Here is a 15,619-nt window from a genome sequence, read left to right as displayed (position 1 = left end):
ACTTTATCTTCCATTCTGATCTAGCCAGACTTGGAGTTAAATGCTGCGAGAAGATCGATGCCGGTAGCCGTTGAAGATAAACGCAGTCCTTCTAGTGAAGGGATTTCCGCCATCGGGATGCACATGTCTTTGATTGTCTGCGGAGACGTTGCAGCTGCCGCCGCTGCGCCAATTGCACCTCCGGGGTGGTTCTTTGCGAATACAGCTGACACGTTGTGATGCATCTCATTGGCAACAGTAATCGCTAATGCATCTCCGAGTGCTAGCGCAAGAGTTGTGGACGTTGATGGGGCGGACACTCCAAAGGATGCCTTCTCACTTTCGTGAACAGGTGCTGGTAACAGAATGGTACTTGGGCGCCGTCTGATAAATTCGCAAGTGTCACGGTGTGTATGGGAGGTGAGAATAATGGTTGGCAGTGCGTCGTCCAAGTATGGCAGCATCATCATGAGCTCCTGGGTCTTTCCGGAGAATGTGATGAAGAGTAGTATGTCGTGGGCGTTAATTATACCCAGGTCTCCGTGTAACGCCTCGGTTGGATGCAAGAACACGGCCTGTATAGCTAGACTTTGTAACGTGGCGACTAGTTTCTTACCAATATAGCCTGATTTTCCCACACCAATAACGATGAGCTTTCCACTTGTAAGAGCTTGACGGGTGATGACCTCGACAGCTTCATTGAATCCTTCACGAGCCGTTGCATCGGTTTCATATAACTTTGTAAGAGCGGCCAAAGCAAATGCTTCTGTGCCCAGAACGTGAATGCCGCGCCAAAGACGACCTTCCTTGGCGGGGGATTCCTGAGAGCATTGTTGATGGCTGTGTTGTTGGTCGGCTTTCTGTGTATGGTCTTGTTTTTGCTGCTCTTGCTGTTGCTCTTCTAAACTGAATAGATCCATTGGATCCACAAAGATCCGATCTGATGACGAGGCGCATGGTGTTGGCGGACGTGGTGGTGGAAGTGGTTGGCTTTGTCTTGCTCCAACCCTAATCACAGCACTTGTCTGGATAGGCCAGCGTTCTGCTTGGCGGTTCTCAGCCATTGTGAACCAAGATATCGTTTATTATTATTGGGTTCTCCTGCGTTACTTTTTTTTCTCTCTGAGTGCCAGGGAGGGATTTAAAGCGAGTATCAAGAAAGCTTAGAATGGAGCGGGAGCAATTGGCTTCATTCGGATACTGTTGCGCTGTGCCGATGTGGCGCTTATAAATTGCGAATCTCGGTCTTCCTTGGAGCAACGAGGCGGCCACAATGAGAATGGCACGAGATTTATAGAGAGGATGTAACAATTCAATGTGCAACAGGTTATGGAAGAATAATAAAAGAACTTAGACCACCATGCTTTGCGCCTTGAATCATTATATGCTTTTGATAGCTAGGCAGCAAGTGTATTACGTTTTGGAAAAAATGTGTTGGAGAACGAGGCCCGCAGGGCCCAACTATCTGCTATGACCCAAATCTCTCGGAGGCTCGAAATGAACGGTAGCGTCGCTCGGACGGGTTTGGATATGGCTGAAGGGAAGGCATGCGCAGATTCTGTTCGCTCGGCCATGAATGTTGCACTCGGTTCAGGCGAAGACAAATCTCAGAGTCATTGAAAGATCTAGAAGCCACTGAACTACCCCTTAACGACAATGACAATGGTACCTGCGTTTGAAATATATGATGATAGTTGCTGGATGATGACAACTGCCATGTCATGCATATTCTGGCTTACCCAATCTTGGTAATCGATGTTAATTTTGAAACCAGCTAAAATCAGTGACATTTGATGACCACGGGAGAGCCGTAATCTAGCATGGGCAACGCCGAGTGAATGGGCCATTTTAACTACCTAGATTATCAATAGCGTCAGTGAACAGATTAGGCTCGAGCTTGGATATGCTGGGACTTAGGGGTTTCACGCCATCGGACGCGGATCTGCCGTGCTCGTCAGGGCTGAGCATTAGAAACACAAAAGACACGGGCCAAGGTGGCGGAGCAAAAGCACAAAGTTGAAGAGAGCCAGCTGGAATAGACATGCCAAATCGTCGGTGAAGGAGAAGACAGAAGACAGAGCAGACTTGCACCAAAAGCTCATTGTCACGATGATTGAAGACAATAGTGATCAAGGTGTCAGTCCGACAAAAGGATCAGCTTGACAAACAATACACTGTCACACGTGACGAGCAGGAAGGTGCAAAACCCGTGCTTTCCCAGCTTTTGCAGAGGCGCCAGACTGATTGTTGTTTGAAGAAATTTATGTAAAACGCGCACATTGTCATTCTTAGATTGCATTTCCGGACACAACAGCACCGTGCCTTGTAGAGGCGAACGGACGCGTTTGGTTTGTTTGTGGATTGCTCGGGGGGCGACCACGTTTTGCTTAGTGGGCGACCTGCCCCCACAACTACATACATTCAGTCATTCTATATACATCTCCAGTGCATATAATTACCACGTTCGCGAGAGGCAAGCCCTCGCTTCCCAATAAAATAAGAGACCAAAATTCTAGCTCTCCCTGCGGGGCTTATATTTAATTGCCAATCTGGCAGTGTAGACACTGTCCTGCCGGACTTAGTTGAAATCTATCTGTAGCCAGGTCTCTTATCGGTGGCAGGAATATGGAGAGACTAAATGTAGTAATTAGTGGGGGAAGTTCGCCCACTGGGCAAAAGATGGTCGCCCCGGAGCAATCCACGTTTGTTTCAGCTGGTTCTGGCATGTCACTGGTCGACAACTCGATCCTGTCCCTGGGCACCACGTTCAGCTTTGGCCAATCAGAGGTGGCAACCATCGAATCGGCTGAATGATGAAGAGTCCGCACACCTGGCTTCCACCACACCACACTCAACCTTACAACGCCGATCCGCATCCGCCAGGGGGAGGAAAACAAGCAAGCAAACAAGAATACCTCTACCTTCTCGCAAGCTGAGGGTATGGATAATGACCACCGACGATGCATACAAATCTCCATCAATAACTGTTGGTCAAAACTTGATGAGTATTACACCCTACTTGGCCAATCCCCGCCTTACCCAGCTGCTGTCATTCTTCACCCGCGCTGGAATGTGTCTTGGCTTGAGGCGAATTGGACCAGCCGCGAGCAACTGGTATGGCTGCGAGACGCCAAGAAGAGCGTTCGGGAATATTTCGAACAACATTATGCAGCCAATGAGCCATCTAATCGAGTGAAAACCGTGTTTGGAAAAGCGATGCGGCAAGCCGAGCCCAGTCAATTCGACCAGTGGATGCAGAGCCAGGATCGGCACATGACGGAGGAAGGCGATGAACTTGCAGCTTATATGAGGCAAGGCCCGATTCGGCGAGAGAACTTGAATCCTATTCTGTGGTGGAAGGACCACCAAGAAAAATATCCACGCTTGAGCAAGTTTGCCCTCGACATATTGGCGATTCCTGCCATGTCTGCCGATCCTGAGCGGACTTTCAGTGTGACAAAATGAACAGTAAGCTCGCAAAGACATAGCCTAAGCCCCGAGATGATGGAGGAAATACAGTGCCTGCGGAATTGGCTGGGCCATCAGGCGATCACGGTGGGCGAAGTCGTCAGTTTTGGCGGGGAAGGCATTGTTCTGGATGAAGAGGAGGCATGGTAGACTTGGTAGTACTGTAAAACTCTAACAACAGCTTAATGCTGACTAACATATCAAGTATATCGAGTCGAATCAATTTAATCAAGTTCATGGACGATTTTATTTCAAGTAATCAAGTTTGACCCCCCAAACTTGACTTACTTGAATTGAAATCAGCGCTGATGAAAGTTAGCACCAACTTTGAAGTCGCTCATAATTCTGCAAGAAAACGCGTCCATGCAACTGTCCTCTAACCCCCACCCCAACAATCACCTTCCTCCACTTCATAGGCAGCCTGCATAGCATCATCCATAATGCTGCTCTGAGTTCGAGACAGTGGGCAATTACCCTCGGTCGCACTCCGGGATGCGGGCAAGGGGGGCGACTCGGGTGAGGTGGTGGCAGTATCACTGTGTCTACAACGATAATATAGGAGCACCAAGCCTACGGCCATGACTGTAAGGCCTTCTATGACTTAGCATGTGCACTGCAAAAAGGCTAGGACCAACTCACCCCCTCCAGAAATGACCAAGATGTCTTGGAGACTAAAATCGGCGGATGCGTCACATGATCGAGGACTGGGAACCGTCCCGCGTTTTTCAATCGCCGCTAACTCAGTGAGCAAAGAAAATAGAGCTAGTGCGTTTTCCATAGCAATTTGTTCCATAACATATCATTAAACGGACTCCAAAAATCGCGGCAGCACAATTTGCATGTACGTATCTAGGTTGTGAAAAGAAGCAAGTTGACTTCATTATATGATAGGCTAGGGCTCCGAGGGTACATATATTCATGAGTTCTTTCAGGGGCGGAAGCGCAGGTGTGTCCTACTCACGGAAAGACCGTAGTCCGGTTTTGATGGTTTCGACTTGCAACTAATGCAGCATTAAGAGTCAATGCACATCTGCTGTTTCGGTCATGCTAGGAACTCCAGCGATCTAAGACGCCATCGGTGCCGCTGATCTATGGGACGGAGCGATGGTTGCACTTCTCACTGGTTTCTAAGTGATTTTATTGTCTATGTGGTAGGTTTCATCAGCTGTCCTAGTTCAGTACTACTAGACTAGTAGTTTATAACTCTAATGCCTTGCCACGCTGGCGAATCTCTCTCGACCAAGTCACCAGCTTGAAGTGAGGATACTGTGACGGGACAAGAGCACGAACAAAGTCTAGTGCAACTTGGATAACGTGATTGTCTACAAGGAGAAAAAGGAGTTTCTTAAGGAACGCTCTTACTTAAGCTAACCGCGTGATAAAGTAGGGCTTCACTTGGTCGTTCCCTCACAGATACGGAACCCAGTTTAGCTGCAGTAACAAGGTTTTGAATATGTAGCTCATGTCGGATGACTTTGCCACCTTGCTAGAGCTCTAAGTAAATACGAACGGATCTGTGAGTGTAACAATACCTGAAACAGCCCTTTTATCGCTTATCCTACTCTTCTGGCCTCCCCGTTGCTCCTATGCTCAAGTTCATGATACTCTATTAGCTACTTCTAGCCATGTTGTCCGACAGACTCTGTCACGACCATGCCAGCCAAATGCAAATTCAAAACAGGAGGATGTCACTCGCTCAATCTAGGCTGCGGGGCTACGAACAACAAACTAAGGGTCATAGTAGCAATGCCGAATCTAGCATAACTCATGGGCCCCATTTTATCTAGCGTTATGCTGCATTTACAATTGTTCTGTCGCGGATATCGCACGGACTAAACTATGAAAAATTACAAAGACCAAAGAAGACATGGGGCACTAGTAAAAAGTGCACGGGCTAGAATGGGTGAAAATGTCCGGCATTCCGCTCGCGGAGACGAAAACAGAATCTCTGGTATCAAATTAACAACCTTGCCCTCCCCTTGCATAGGAAGTATTCTATACGTATGGCATACAACCAAAAAATGACGTCATATATTTTTACATTGAGTCAATTGTCGAGGCTCGCTGTCTTATGATTTGATTATCATTATCCTCTGTAGCCTCCTCTGAATCCTCTGAATCCTCTGAATCCCCGTCCTTATTCCCTTTGTATGGATAGAAAGCCTGATTAAACACCTAGAACTAGCTGTTCACATCACGAGATGCGCCTTTTCTCGCTTCCGCGCTTGCGCGGATACTAAATAGATTTTATTTCTTTTCCTCTTAAATACAGGGGAAAGTCAAGCCCTCTGCAGTGGGGTACAACACGCAACGTATCCAAAATCTGTGTTACAATGCAACCCCAGCCCAAGACCCCCATCACCATTCACACCTTATCTAGAAAAGGCACTAATGGGGGGTTTCAGACTCACCTGTTTTCGTCATCCATCGGACGTTCATTAGATCTTAACAGTGTGAAATTGCACATAGGGAAGCCCCTGCCACTAGCTCTATAGGTCCTAAAACAAACTTATCCCTGCTTCTTGTTGAGCTGCTCTCAAACATACTTGTTTGAAGATTCGTGTAGGTTATCTAATAGTTTGAAACTATTAGTAAGAACCACTGTTTAGGCTTTCTATGTCTGTATTTATTAACTTGTAACCCTATTCGGGGATGCATATACCAGCCAAGACGTATTGGTCTAATCGTCGGCACAAAACACCACCGGTTGAAGAATAAGCCCCCCATCGCCTGAACGTGGACCGGGTCTAATTGACAAGGCTATGTGATTGGTACGAATGGCATCAGCATCCTTGTTTTTTTGTGTCGCGACATCCATTTATCTTTCTGTAATCCAACCCTTCACCTGGTTTCACAATACTGCCCCTGTCTGCGCATGCTGGTCTACATGAGCACTAGATGGCAAGTTTGGACTGCCAAGAGGGTTTTGCTGGGAAGAGCCCTGGAATAGATGAGATGGTAGAAGGATAATGTAGCTATCGTTTTTTATCTCTTATTCGATTAATAAGAACTTTAGGGTTGTTACTGTCAACAAGTATTGTATTCCTGCTTCAAGGCAACATTGCACAAAGCCTCGAAGAAACACCGCTAACTCTTTTCTGCTCTTGCTCTTTTTTTCGGTTTTTGTTAGCAAAAGTTGCTATGTACAGGCAGGGGAAAAACACTTGTGGTTATTTAGAAAGATAACCTTACAGTTGAGCTCATTAGTTTGGACGGTACACCGGGGCGGCTACGCAGAATGGGACCTAAGTCGCGAGTTTGATTCAGCCAAGCATCCAAGCAGTGCATCCAAAACAGCATATTAGAAATAAAAAGGAGCAATCTTCTCCGAACGTATTAGTAGAAACGAGCTTCCGAATACACGGATCGTTTTATCTTCGCTTGAAGTTGGAGGCATCGCCTCCCCTTGAATGTCACTGCCTGGAGACGATTGAAGAGTCTGTACCCATTATGCCCGAAAAACGGTCAATCGGAGTGGAGTTTCCTCTTGTTGAGCTCGGCGTTGGACTAGAGATCCTGTACAATCTGTTTCACGGTCGTCGCAGTGATGTGACGAAAATCATAGCGATGGCGCCTGTCCATGGAACGCCGTGAATTATCTCTCAAGATCCGTCAACTCCCCACGTATATATTTGAAGAGCTCATGACAAGTTGACAATATTCTGTGCAGCTTTGATCCCATTATTCTCGCCGCTCAGTCAGTTTCTTTTGCTATTTATGCCGTGTCCTGGTGACATAAGCCACTCTCTCCTCTTCGTAAAATACGCTTTAGACGTCAGGCACGGTTTATAATTCACTCAACATGCGCTTCACATCCTCACTTCTTGTCGTTTCTTATCTCTTTACCCTAGGCAACTGCCATTCAGTAATTCTCAATGCGCAGGGTATTTCCAATTCTCCAGCAAGCGTTGGCTTTCAAGGTATTAATGGAATCATCACCCATGGAAAACAAATCACTAATTTAGTTGTTAGTTGACCCTGCTATCGCTCGTAATTGCATAAACATCAATCCTTGTCAACAAGACGCAACTATTATTCGAGACGCAGAAATCAAGGCCAATCTTGTAAATAAGTGCGGCCGCACGCAATTGAAGGGAAACATTGATGTTGGGGAAAACACCGAAAATGCCATCGCGGCCAAGGCGGTTACTCAAGTGAAGAAGGGGAGTGATATCACCGTTACTCTTCACCAGGTTAATGCCGACGGTGCTGGCCCGTACATTTGCGATGTTGACGAGACCGGCAATTCTGGCACTTTCACAGTAAGTACTACACATGGCATACATTGAACCCCGGCGGAACTGGACTGACATCATTTGAAGAATCTCACCGTGGCGAACAATGTCCCTGGATCCAATGGTCTCTCACAAACCAGGGCAACAGCGTTCAACATCACGGTCAAAATGCCGGATCAGTTAAAGTGCACAGGAGGTAGGCGTTTCGCGATCTCTCATACCCAACATGATATCTAATAGCTTCAAAGGTTCCACCGGCAATGTATGTGTTGTTCGTTGTCGCAACACATCCGTGGCTGGTCCATTCGGCGGTTGCTTCCCCGTGGAGCAAGTTGACACCGAGAAAACCATCAACTCCCCCGCCAGTATCAAAACGAAAGTGTCATTGGTCGAAATGGCCAATGAGGTAGAGGCGAACCAGGCCGCTTTTAAAGATGCGGTGAGAGCCAACGAACGAGCTGGTTCCGATGTGTCCAAGCAAAACCTGGCAATTGTAAATGCCCTCCTTAACGAGACAGTAGTTACCAAGTCTTTTGCTGAAGAGACTCCAACCGTGGTTGTTGGCGGCGGCGAAGCTCCTGCTGTCACATCTATTCAACCAGCCAAAGGGCGGAATGGCAATTGCAATAACAATAGGAACAAGAACAGTAATAGCAATGGCAATGGCAATGGCAACGGCAACAGGAATGGAAACGGTACCAGAAGAAATAACGAAACCCAAAACGCATAGACTCTCGGATCTCATGAGGGAAAGAAGCCTTCTGTTGTTAAATACCACAGTAGTATGGATTGGAGAGGGTTGCCACAGGTTGGCATCTCTCCAACAAGTGCGCGTGCATATAGGCTCACACAAGTAGATACTGATAACATTGAGTCTACGTTATAAAACATTCGTTAGTCAATACGATTACATTCTTAGTTTTCCGCCAATAATTTCTGTAAACCATCTCTCGTAGTCTGGGACGCCGACAGCAGGGTCTAATCGCTTTTGCTGATTTAACCAGTCAGTATAGGGAGTACGCTCCCTAAAGAGCAGCTTTACAGGAGCACAACCAATAGTTGAGTGCTTCTGGGTGTTCATTGCCAGCGTAACTTCCATAATTCCATTGGCCCATTCAGGAGACCCGTTATCCATTTTCCAAGGTCTGAGCTTCGCTTCTACCACTCCATTGGCTTGTTCAACCAAACCTTGGGTTTGAGATGATCTTGGTGCTCCGTTAATAATCTGAATCCCATACTTGCGCAGCAAGATCAATAATGCTCCTTTGAATTCTTTGCCATTGTCGGTTTGAACAATCTTAGGAGGTAAGAAGGCGGCGATAAATCGAGTAAAGGCTTCTGCAATAGGCTCTGCGTGCTTGGTTTTCAATGGATACAGCTGGGTATATTTGGAAAATTGATCCTTGATGTGTAGTATCCACTTGCATTGACATGATGGTTCATGGCGCATATCAATTAGATCAGCTTGAACACATTCCCAAGCCCGAGTCGTAACAATGGGAACCAGCGGAGCCTTCGTCGCAGCTGGTCGATTAAGTGCACAGTTCTTGCAATGTTTGATAATAAATTCAACATCTGCAAGCGTTATGCCATAAAACTTTTGCTGCACTGCTTCGCAAGTCTTGTTCTTCCCAGCATGAAGTAGTTGTAAATGTTGGTTGGCAATTGTATCAAAAGCTTCATTCTCAGGTACCACATATCGTGGTTCTAGGTGCTTGGAATCTGGCTTGCGCTGTAGCCGATTGTTGATGAGTTCAAATTCAGAGAAAGCCCTGTGCTTAAGTCGAGACTCAGCTGGGTTCCGCGGTTTTCGGTCGGGATTATCAAGTAAGATGTGCCATTTGGTGTATTCAATGCGCTCTCTATTAGTGTAAGTCGGGCTCTCAATGTAAGCTTTAAATGCGCTGCAAACATCATTTGGAAATGGATTAAGAGCAATTGGTGGTTCCATGTGACTTTTGGATGGGATATAGGAAGTTGGTACTCATAATATCAGTCGGTCAGAAAGATAATCTGGGCACACACCGCTAGTTCACATTCGCGACTGGCTCGGTCCAGTCAGGGATGTGGATATTCGTCACTGGCCTAGGCCATTCGCGAATTGGATGTATTCGTGACTGGCCCGGAACACATATGTATGTTTAGTCGATCGCTGCATAGCAGCCTGCGGGCCGCTGGGTCAGTCTATGAATAAGGAAGGAAGGAGGAAGAGGGAGGGCCAGGGGTACGCATTTACTATGATTGGCTGCATCATATCGTAGTATTGCATGTCCTGCTGCTTTCGTGGGCGAATATAAGACGCGAGGCAAGGATATCGATGCTATTAATATCTCTGCGTTAACAAGCTCCGGGGATTATTAATATGCAGGTATGGAGAAAGTAGAGGATAAACTCACTACATAACAATAGGGAACAGAGCCTCTATTGTATATATAAACCAATCAAAATCATTGGCTAACCCTTGCCGAGGCTTCGCTATGTTGACTGATGTTATTATAATACGCCAAATACCGATGATCGCCATCGTGGCGAGGCGGATCTCGGTGCTGCGCATAAGGTAGCGGTATAGCCTGCCCCCTCTTAATGGAGATAATATCGTTGTCCGGAGTACCGCGCGGTAATTCTTTATTAAGAACACTGCGCTCATACACTCTACGATTGTGATAGTTAAGTAGTAGCCTAAGAGCAGTCGGTTTTGTATGGCCACAGAAAAAGGCGGCGAGCCGTCGACAGATCCCACTATAGACACGCTCTGTATGACCTTAATGACCAAGATGACGAGCATTAGCACCCAAAAAATCACCCGGAAGAGTATGCGCTCGCGGCCACAGAGGATACTCCCCAGGATCAAATAGTTATAAAAAGGGAGTCCGGCTTTTTGAACCTATAGAAGTAGGCGATTATGCCATTATGTCAGTCGGATGCGACATAGCCGGAAGGGCTTCTGACGGACAGACGGAGTGTGAGAGTTTCTGGCCTGCATTACGTTCGATGCTGCTTCCATGTGCTTAGGGAGAGGTAAAAGGAATATTACATGGAGACAGATGGATTGAAAACGGCGGAAAATGGAAAAACGTGCGGGTCTCTTCCTCTGCGCCGCAATGTCGCACTTGCGGTAAACAGCAACAGGATCAATCAATAAGGGGGCAAATAATGAATCAGAGAAGAGGGAGGCGTTTGCCTGTGGCCCGTGCCTTGGGAAAATATACCCTAGACCGGAACAGTGAATCCCTAGGCGAGGCAATTCCGTGAATCTCGTCCTAATATCACTCACCAGCCAAGCGATATTCCCAAAGATGGCAGCGACTTCCTGGTTGAGGGTTGCATACTTTGCGTCAAAGATATAGTATCCCATAGCATTAGCGAGACAAACCGCAGTGGAGTTGACTATTGGCACTAGGACAAGAACCGAAAACTCGCCTGTAATGCCAGAGACCATAAAACCAAGGAGGACGTTATTGAGCCCAATGGTACTTAGGGTGCTATATGGTGTATTAAAGAAGCGCGGTATTGCGGTGCTTGAAATTGATGACATGCTGTTTAAATTAAGTGATTCTAAATAACACTTTGTTTCGATAGCACGGACGCTGCCTTTTATTGAGCTTGGACCATCGGCGTTGCCAAAGTATTAGAACGTTATTGTTAGCTTGCGGTAGAGGGATGCTCCGAGATGAAACTCTATGCTGGCAACGGGCATCACCGGTCTCGACCACAAGCCATCCATCCAGGGTCCACCGCAAAACCCTTACTTCAGACTTGTGTATTATGATATGCTAAAGTGCTATCACATTGTGCTAAGGTGCTAAAGTGATATATATCACAACGAATATATATCACATTTCTTTTTTATGATACCACAATAGCTAAAGTGATATAGGTCTGTTAGATTGGCGGGCATATGCGACCAAAGCGGCGCAAATTCATACTGTGGCCTGTGGCTGTACAGACAGAGGTCGGACAATTTGGCTGAGGTGGCGAGGAAGGTGACAGATGGTAAAACAGTCAAAGACATTACCTAGCTGGCAGCTACCGCAGTATACGCTGCACTCCTTACCCTCTTTATAACACCTACACCTCTTTGTGTTGCACAATCCCTTGCACTGGCATGAAATTCCCGCCCGTGCGCTTGTAGAAGCTTCCCTAGCTGCCAGTCCAAGTGAAACTTCCTTTGCAGATTCAGGAATAAAAATATCCGACCAGAGAGCTCTATCAACAACTCCTGATCCCTTGGTGGTATAATCATTACCGTTGTCGGGTATATCTTCTGGTCCTTCGTGCCCTTCTTCGAGAAATGCCTGTGCGGCAATATGCTCCGTGCTTATGGCGCAGATCCAGCCCCACGGTGTAGTCTGCACGGGCGAAATTTCACTTAGGACTGTTAGCTTTCCCCTTCTTCGCATGTCTCGAGGTCGCCTTTAAAGTGTTTCCGTCCCCTTCTCCCAAAATCGTGTGTCAGGTTCCAGAGGTAAAATCATTCTTGTCCCTCGAAGTGCTGGGTTCCAAGGCGTTGGCGACTCGGCTGCTCGGTTGGCGCTGAACATATGAAGTCCATTTTGACCAGAGGAAATACATGGGTGATTATGTGAGTTATATCGCATGCGGTTTCACTCGCTACGTGCCAATCATCCATTGTCAGAAACGCTCAGCACTTATGACATATAATCTTTAAAGCTGCAAGCCACATACAGCAGATTCCGAGTCGAAAGCGCGGTGTCTTCAACTGAGACAGGAGGAAGAGCTAGGCGTATGCTAACCGCCGACATATGCTAACCTGTAGTTGCCTCCACACCAACAGTTGCAGCAGCTTCTAATGTGTGAACGGAGCGTAAATCTCTGCCAGGTATACCTTTTTGGCAGGGGGATCAAGCAACCTTGGTTTCAGAATCGGGCTTGTCAATCACCTTTCGACGAGTCGTGGTCCCTCCATGACATGCCAGTGGCGCTGAAACATTTCCCCAAGGTCGGTGTCACTGTGTGCTATATGTCTATTGTCTCGTCATAAATATCCACTTACATTAAGTTATATATTGCATATATTAAGCCATACAGGCAAGCAAAAGGGAATTGCAGCTCCTTTCGAAACAGCTAATAGCAGTGGTTCTATTTCTTTTGACAGGACATACCAGTTGAGATTAGTCTGGGTTACCGTATCCTGGTTTTAGGAGGCCCCAAATTGGCCGGTCTATTGGTGGAAGGCATAATTCGGCAACTAAGACAATATACCATACTTACTGTTTGATGCATAATTTACACCTGTGCTCTGCGCCACCAGATGTGCTTGCGATACCTATGCTTTGATTGTGTCTATGGTATGAAGGAGCGTCTCAACACCGGCTAAGGCTTCCGTTTTCCTAATGTATGTTAGGGTACATTTGATTAGCAGTCTGACCAGCCCAGCAGGGACTGGTTCTTCGTTGTTCTGGGTGATGCAGTGAAGTGTTTCCTGAAGGTGTTTGCTGAGATACGTGGCATGCTCGTGTGGTTCATTTGGCCATCCCGCTTCTTCGGGCCACAGAGTCGCCATGTTGGCTGTGTCGCAACGGGTAATGCCTCAGAGCCACGGCTTTCCGGTAAGCCTCTAAAACGCGTAAAAGCGACGTGTTTTCCGTGGTTTCTTTCAAAAATTTCGTTCTCGCTGTTGGTCGTTTTCTTTTTTCTTCGCCCATGGTTTTTTTTTTTTTTTTTTCCCAATTCCTTGACAGCTAGGAGGCATACTCTCCTGCGATTGAGTTCGCGGAGAAAGTGATATTCTTGGTGGCTAGTGGCCATCCGGTGGACCATGGTTTGGCCAGTCGGAGGCTCGGAGGTATAGTCTTCTTTGCGATTGAGTTGGCGGAGAAAGTGACATTCCGACTGGTGGCTAATGTGACCATCCGGTGGAGTTACGGTAGCTGCCAGCTAGGTAATTTCTTTGGCTGTTTTACCATCTGTCACCTTCCTCGCCACCTCAGCCAAATTGTGCGACCTGTCATCTGAATGAGCATTACCCTGTGTTTGACTTACCCCACTGAACTCAGGTACTCCACCAGCAATGTTCACAAATACAGTCATACGAGGAAAGGTGCGTCTCCCACTAAAATTGAATTCCTGAGAACAGTTACACAGAGGCTCTCCAATGGTAAGGGCCGCGAGTCCCCGGAAGTCAGTAAGTTTATTGCCAAGCTATTGACTATCCAAAGGTGCCTCGTATCCCCCCCCCCAAAAAAAAAAAAATAGCAGAATTCAACCATCGCAAAATCATCCTATCTGGGTTGGGCAAAATCCTCATGGTAAGCGTGCTTCCTCGTCGAAGTTATCAACCAACCGCCTACTTGTTCTTGATGAACCTGCAGCGTGTCGCTACCTTGCATCTCCAGCTATGGATGGAGACGTATGCTAGCCAGCTTACTGTGCCTGATCTTGAAGACCATCTCATTATGACCATCGGTGACCATCATATACAACGATTCAGCGCCGGGGGGGGGGGGGAGGCTCTGGTGGCGGCCAAGGCGTGCGGGGCGATCTACAAACGCCTGCCACTACAGCCTTACATCCGCCGGAATCAGTACGGAGCATAGCCCCATAGTGGCACATTTGCAGCCTCGTCAGACCATGGAACATTGGAATCTTATGTACGTGGCACGCGCTGGTGGCTGTCAGCACGTAGTCTAGGTTCCCGGTGGGTGAACAGAAAAAGGCCAGCAGACGTACACCATTCAAAGCTTCAGGTAGCTAGACATGGTTTCATGGATCTTGTAACGCTTTTTGTTCCCTGTCTAAATTTATATAAAACCATGTGTACCGGGCTTCAATTAACGCTGCAAATTTTACAACACCTAATACAACATTACCGTCGTGATGCTATTCTGCACTTGATGCAACTAGCGTAGTGCCATTAGGTTTGTTGACTTCAGAGTTTGACTCCAGTTAAACTTGAGCAGGCATTATGCACTTACCTTCCTCGTCAAGAAATCACGAGTTTCGAGTTAGAGTCTCCAAACGGCGACGTGAGTACCGTCCCGTGCCTCTTGGACATCAACTGTCAACGGGCGCAAGTAACAAAAGGGTACAGGAATCAATTACAACAGCACTCGTGGAAGTGCGGCAGTTCCCTTTTGTTTGGCTTAGTTCAATTCGGTGATATCTACTATTGTTTTTTTTTTTTTTTTTTTTTTTTTTTTTTTTTTGTAAAGAAACATGATGCTAACATCCGTTGAGCGCTTCAGCGCCTCGACCCGTGTGTAATCTAACATCGGCTCAGCTTGAGCGAAAACGAGCCCAAGATCGCCTCGCTCAGCGGGCCACGCGCGAAAGGACTCGCGAACACATACGGCGACTTGAACAAGCTGTATACGAGCTTCGAGTTAGAACGGCTGCCGAGTCGAACGGCGTTGATCCAAATTCTCTGCAAGAACTTCACCTTCGAAACCAAGCTCTCAGAGAAGAATTGGCACGACTACGAGGTCTTGCTGCGGCTGAACGAGGAGTTTCGTCTGTCCATCAACCTGGCGACCCAGAGATGAACCCGGCGCCGCCATCCCCGTTCACTCAGCTGTCCGACACCGAGATGCAGTCGCAGTCGCCGTCACAAGCACGAGACACTTACCAGTGCTGTGTAGGAGACTCTGCCCTCTTCTTTCAACATTCACCAGATTCCCATGAGCCCAATGCCCAAGCAGCACACGCCAACCACATGACAGCAGCAGAACAACAGCCTGAATGGCTAGCTCTAAGTCTATGGAATAGCAGCGTAATGCGTTTCAATCTGTCTGGGAGCAGCAGGCCTTCACAAATAGCTCAGCAGCACGCGCTGTCGTGCCCTCAGAGTTTTGGCTGTACTTGTACAAAGGACTAACACGGTGCGAAACACCGACATCCAACGGACAATACGTCAGCCAAATTCCCAAGGGATCAGTGTGGTAAATAGTATGACAATAAAACAATATATCGCAATACAT

General features: G+C 47.2%; 5 protein-coding genes across 5 annotated transcripts; 3 read left to right on the top strand and 2 right to left on the bottom strand.

The window, feature by feature from the left end:
- Nucleotides 1-20: 20 nt before the first annotated feature.
- On the bottom strand, nt 21-1,043 carry VFPPC_12350 (sugar isomerase (SIS); the record flags this gene model as incomplete). Its single annotated transcript, XM_018290261.1, has 1 exon — nt 21-1,043. One exon carries the CDS (start codon nt 1,041-1,043, stop codon nt 21-23), a length of 1,023 nt encoding a protein of 340 aa, XP_018135848.1.
- Nucleotides 1,044-2,658: 1,615 nt separating this feature from the next.
- VFPPC_12348 (transposase-like protein) lies at nt 2,659-3,444 on the top strand (the record flags this gene model as incomplete). The annotated part of the gene is made up of 2 exons (XM_018290259.1): nt 2,659-2,744; nt 2,799-3,444. The coding sequence occupies 2 exons, from the start codon at nt 2,659-2,661 to the stop codon at nt 3,442-3,444; spliced, it is 732 nt and encodes a 243-aa protein (XP_018135846.1).
- A 3,805-nt stretch (nt 3,445-7,249) lies between these two features.
- On the top strand, nt 7,250-8,412 carry VFPPC_12347 (GEgh16 protein; the record flags this gene model as incomplete). The annotated part of the gene is made up of 4 exons (XM_018290258.1): nt 7,250-7,367; nt 7,420-7,709; nt 7,770-7,878; nt 7,931-8,412. 4 exons carry the CDS (start codon nt 7,250-7,252, stop codon nt 8,410-8,412), a joined length of 999 nt encoding a protein of 332 aa, XP_018135845.1.
- Nucleotides 8,413-8,589: 177 nt separating this feature from the next.
- VFPPC_17152 (integrase core domain-containing protein) lies at nt 8,590-9,633 on the bottom strand (the record flags this gene model as incomplete). Its single annotated transcript, XM_018294900.1, has 1 exon — nt 8,590-9,633. The coding sequence occupies one exon, from the start codon at nt 9,631-9,633 to the stop codon at nt 8,590-8,592; it is 1,044 nt and encodes a 347-aa protein (XP_018135844.1).
- A 4,315-nt stretch (nt 9,634-13,948) lies between these two features.
- VFPPC_12344 (hypothetical protein) lies at nt 13,949-15,516 on the top strand (the record flags this gene model as incomplete). Its single annotated transcript, XM_022428823.1, has 2 exons — nt 13,949-14,108; nt 14,888-15,516. 2 exons carry the CDS (start codon nt 13,949-13,951, stop codon nt 15,514-15,516), a joined length of 789 nt encoding a protein of 262 aa, XP_022283885.1.
- Nucleotides 15,517-15,619: the final 103 nt, after the last annotated feature.

The sequence above is a fragment of the Pochonia chlamydosporia genome, assembly GCF_001653235.2.
Source record: "Pochonia chlamydosporia 170 chromosome Unknown PCv3seq00008, whole genome shotgun sequence".
In the NCBI taxonomy this organism is placed as follows: domain Eukaryota; kingdom Fungi; phylum Ascomycota; class Sordariomycetes; order Hypocreales; family Clavicipitaceae; genus Pochonia; species Pochonia chlamydosporia.
This window is presented reverse-complemented; position numbering and strand designations above follow the sequence as displayed.